Genomic DNA, 4,635 nt, shown 5'->3' on the forward strand with positions numbered 1-4,635 from the left:
ATCGATTTTTCCCAAATTTACATTTTTTTTATCTCTCCCTCATATTCTCAGCTCCGCCTGAATCCAAGGCGTCTCATAGGCCCGTAGTTAACCTAGGAGGACCACTATCAACCATGTCCATAAGGCCATAAGGGTCATCTAACCTAAGCTTAGGTAGGGGGTACCCTATTTTTTATCTGAAACAATACTACTCGATGATTTTCTGTTATAAATATGTAAATACTCCGTCAATATAATCCATATATACAATTCTTATTAATAAAACATCAAACTTTTCATATTGTCAAATAACATGCATTACATTCTTTGCACATTCACCGTAATTATGCAAATTATAAATAACTGAATGCGTTAATTACTAAAAATATTGTCTTTTTTTCTGAAAATCAAATTTAATGAAAAAAATGGGAAAAGAAAAAAAATGCTCTGGGATTCATCCGTTTCCCAGTTTAGTTAAGCTCAACATGGAACCAGCAGTAGAAATGTATCCATGTTGTAAAAACTTATTGTTTAATTAACCATTGCATATTTACTTGGCCATCCATATGGTGCATCGAAGGCTTTCTCCTCGGATCAAATGTTCGAACGCTTCATTGATTTCTGGTAAGTTAACTTCATGAGTAATAAATCCGTCAAGACATAATTCCTGTAACATTAGTACAACATTGTGTCTGTCATTGTCGCATTATGCCCGTCTTTGTTCAACCTTCGTAGACGGTTTTTCTAATGTGTACCCTAATTGTATAAAATAGATAGAATAGACTGACCTTGTTCATGTATCTCTGAGCCAGGACAGGTATATCAGATTTGGCTTTGATCCCGCCAAAGAGCGAGCCTGAAACAGTTTTCCCCGTCATCATACTCAATGTATTTATACACAATGGAGTGCCTTGTGGATCCACTCCTAGTATAACCGTCTTTCCCCATCCCTGTTCCTCGCAAAAAATAATCAATGATCGCAAATCAATAACTCATGTCTCAGAGAATGTACTATAATAAGATAATAAGACGTTAAAGTGAGAAAATCACGCACCTCTCTAGCACTATCGAAAGCATCTTGCATCACAGAGACTAAACCAATGCATTCAAAAGTATAATCTGCTCCTCCTTCAGTCAGTTCCTTAATCACTTCACTAATTTTCTTATCTCCACAGTCTTTCGGGTTAATAAAATCTGTAACCCCGAATTCCTTCCCTGAAAAACGGGTAATCAAAGCAAATCATGAGAACTGAGAAGGATTAAGCGTAAATCAGTAAAGTTAGCAAGCATCAGGACAAACCAAGTTCTTCTTTTTTCGGGTTTATGTCAACACCAATGATTCTGGAAGCTCCTTGTAGCTTCGCGCCTCGAACCACCTGTATAACAAGTTATTAGAATATAAAAAACCGATCTTGGGACTCCAACCATCAGCTTAAGCTTTTGGTTGAGATGGTTTCTTGACGTGTGACCACAAGGTCACGAGTTCGAATCTTAGAACCCTCAATTCTAGTAAAGCATGGACTGATAGCATAAACACAAGGATACAAATGTAGTAAATTAATTACCGCGAGTCCAACTGAACCGAGTCCAAAAACCGCTACTGTAGAGCCTTCCTCCACCTGAGCCACCTTCCATACAGCACCCACCCCTGCATTTGAATTAACGGGTTAATCACAGATTCATAGTAGAACGGTCTTAACATTCTAAAAAGGATAAAAGCGAAAAGGACCTGTGGTAACGCCGCAGCTGAGTAAGCAAGCTTTATCAACAGGTATCTGAGGGTTGATTTTGACCAACTGGCAGATGTCCACAACAGTATACTCGGCAAAACTTGAAACCGATACAAAATGATGGATTTCTTCGCCGTTAATGCTTTTAAACCTCGTCGTTCCGTCTCTTGGCATACCGAGAAAATGTTTATTTGCTTTATTGCAGTCATTGCTTTTTGATGAATTACAGTCTTTGCATTCTTCACAGTTGGGCATGAATACTGGTACAACTATGTCCCCTTGTTTAAAATCTTTCACATTTTCACCAACACTTTCAACTTCCCTTTTGTACCCAATGCATCATGAACAAATTTACCATTAGTTTATACTAATCTATGTTACTCCGACACTTCACTTAGTTATCGTGTCGAGTGTCGACAACGACATGACACTTCGACACTTCCTTTTTGACCAAAAAAATTGAAAATTTCGCACAAAATAGCTGTATCCGACTTTCGACACGTGTTAGATACAACACCCGTGTCGGAGAGTCGGGGTAACACAAATACTAATTGCTAGATTAACTCACAACTTAGATAATATTCCCTCCGTCCCAGTCAATTGTTGTCCTTTCGTTTTGACACGAAAACCAAGGAAAGAGGAGATGACCAATAACTAAATGACAAGTGGAACAAATTGAATAAGAATGATCAAATTACTCTTCAAGTTCATTCTTAAAATAGAAAGGACAACAAATGACTGAGACACCCCAATATGGAAAAGGATAACAAATGACCGGGACAGAGGAAGTATAAACTATTTTATTCATTATTTTTGAGTTTTTAGCCCTACATCGGGATCCATACAGTGGTGGATTTAGGGGGCTAGCAGAGGCCCTCGCCCCCACTTTTTCCCACCCAATAGGCCCCTAATCATAAATCGTGGTCCCGCCACTAGATCCATGCAAGGATATACTAATGAATCACAAATTCTCATTGAAGACATGACATATCCGTCACAAGCTGAAGACGGATACCATTTTACCTCACAATGTACCCACTTTTTCTCTCTCTGCAACACTATTCATATGGTCCCCTTTCTCCACTAACCCATTTTGTTACCATTTTATCTCACAAAATATCCGTCACAAATGGTAACCCGTCACAAGGGAGACCAATTGAATCTGAATATAGTTGATATAATATAATCATCACACATCACTTCTTATTTCTCTTCAAATGACAAAAGTTTGATCGATACTTTCTTTCCTCTCATTTTTCGGACATGAAAGTTTTCTTACTTTAGAAATCAGTTCTATATATAGAGCTTTTTATGTCATAACGCAATGATTAAAGTAACTCCTTACATGTAGATTATGAAATTTCTTATATTTTAACATTTATATATTACCCTTATGGCTAAATTAGCCATGCCAACGATTATGCATACAAAACTAAAGTCCTAAAAACAAAACATAGGCGACGGACATACCCTACGGCTTCGTGACCGAAGATCCTTGGAAAAGCAGACATCGGTCCTCCCTACAATATTACATGTACAACTTTAGTACTATAGATAAAAAATTTTGTATGGTGTCGGTTTTTCTAAAGTGAGTTCTCAAAACACGCTATAAAAATCTATCTAAGTTAATAATGTGCGTCCTAAGAAAACACGTAAATAAAACATTTAATAAAGTGAAAGAAAAATAAAAAGACGTACGGCCGGTAAGTTCCAAAAGGTAAGATCAGAGTGACATAGAGAAGTACAAATAATTTTGATTCGAACTTCCAAAGTTTTAGGAGTTGCTACTTCAATCTCCTCTATTACTAATGGTTCTCCTGCTCCTCTACATACCGCAGCTGCAAAAATTTGTACTGTTAGCTTAATGACACGTAGACTTCGCAATAAAACTCGAAAAATTTATTACAAGGCTTAGAATTATACCACCAGCTGTACCACTGGTAGTATAATAATCTATGTACTTCTGTGTATTTTTCCTGAACGTTTTAATGTTTCTAAGTTATATTTTAATCTTTTGACGTCTATATTCTCAAATTTAATCGAGCTTATTTGTTGTCCTTTTTCATTTTTGGGGTGTCTCAGTCATTTGTTGTCCTTTCTATTTTAAGAATGAACTTGATTAGTAATTTGAACATTCTCATTCAATTTGTTCCACTTGTTATTTAGTTATTGGTCTTTTCCCCATTCCTTGGTTTTTGTGCCAAAATGAAAGGACAACAATTGACCGGGACGGAGGAAGTATTTTTTAGTTACATTTTACGTTTTTGAGCTTGAAGTTTACGTGAAGGAGCTCAGAAACTTTAATCTACATTTAAATTCATAAACATTACAACAAAACTCGAAAATTTTATTATAAAGCTCAGAAATTATGCCACCAGTTGTACAGCCTTTAAACCGACTTATGATAGTAAAATTAAAACTCGAAAATTTTATCATAAAACTCAGAAATTACCTTTGCATATGATGGGTTTTCCAGCGGTTTGAGATGCAGTTTTGTCAACTCCTTTGTTCTCCATTAGTATTATTATTTGATAAACTTAGAGATAGGCGGGAAATATTAGATAGAGAAGGATATCAATTACGGAGTAACGTATATAGAGTATTTATAAGAATTGTAGAGGGTACACAGACTACACACCGGATCGTGTACAGCCGGGAAAAGATCGTTGGTTGTGATAAAATATTACTCGTTCCAAGTCGATTATTTGTTTATCGACTTCTTGTCCTTTTCTCGTTGATGCACGCCTTCTATTTATATCAACAACGAAATCTTCCCTTTAACACTATTTCATTTTAAGATGTTTAATTCATTTGTTTACGAACATCGTCACTTTTGTTGCATTATTAGAGCAACTCCAATGGCGAGCTACAAGACCTTGTAGCTTGCCTTGTCACATCTTTTTTTTCAAGCTACAAAGCTTTTAAG

The 4,635-nt window shown here is 36.3% G+C and overlaps 1 protein-coding gene across 1 annotated transcript; it reads right to left on the reverse strand.

The window, feature by feature from the left end:
- Window positions 1–298: 298 nt before the first annotated feature.
- Window positions 299–4,225, reverse strand: LOC141594743 (alcohol dehydrogenase-like 1). The gene is made up of 9 exons (XM_074414737.1): window positions 4,162–4,225; window positions 3,411–3,547; window positions 3,180–3,229; window positions 1,709–2,031; window positions 1,545–1,627; window positions 1,280–1,355; window positions 1,034–1,194; window positions 768–929; window positions 299–646 (listed from the first exon to the last, which is right to left on the reverse strand). The coding sequence occupies exons 1-9, from the start codon at window positions 4,223–4,225 to the stop codon at window positions 530–532; spliced, it is 1,173 nt and encodes a 390-aa protein (XP_074270838.1). The 3' UTR covers window positions 299–529.
- Window positions 4,226–4,635: the final 410 nt, after the last annotated feature.

The sequence above is a fragment of the Silene latifolia genome, chromosome 8 (genome assembly GCF_048544455.1).
Source record: "Silene latifolia isolate original U9 population chromosome 8, ASM4854445v1, whole genome shotgun sequence".
Classification (NCBI taxonomy): domain Eukaryota; kingdom Viridiplantae; phylum Streptophyta; class Magnoliopsida; order Caryophyllales; family Caryophyllaceae; genus Silene; species Silene latifolia.

Bases quoted from the DNA above. Each gene is read 5' to 3' on its own strand.
- LOC141594743 (XM_074414737.1), bottom strand. From the start codon at position 4,225: ATGGAGAACAAAGGAGTTGACAAAACTGCATCTCAAACCGCTGGAAAA. The intron at 1,195-1,279 runs GTTTGTCCTGAT...CCCGTTTTTCAG, and splicing joins CCCGAAAAAAGAAGAACTTG to GGAAGGAATTCGGGGTTACA. The intron at 930-1,033 runs GTGCGTGATTTT...TGCGAGGAACAG, and splicing joins CTTTCGATAGTGCTAGAGAG to GGATGGGGAAAGACGGTTAT.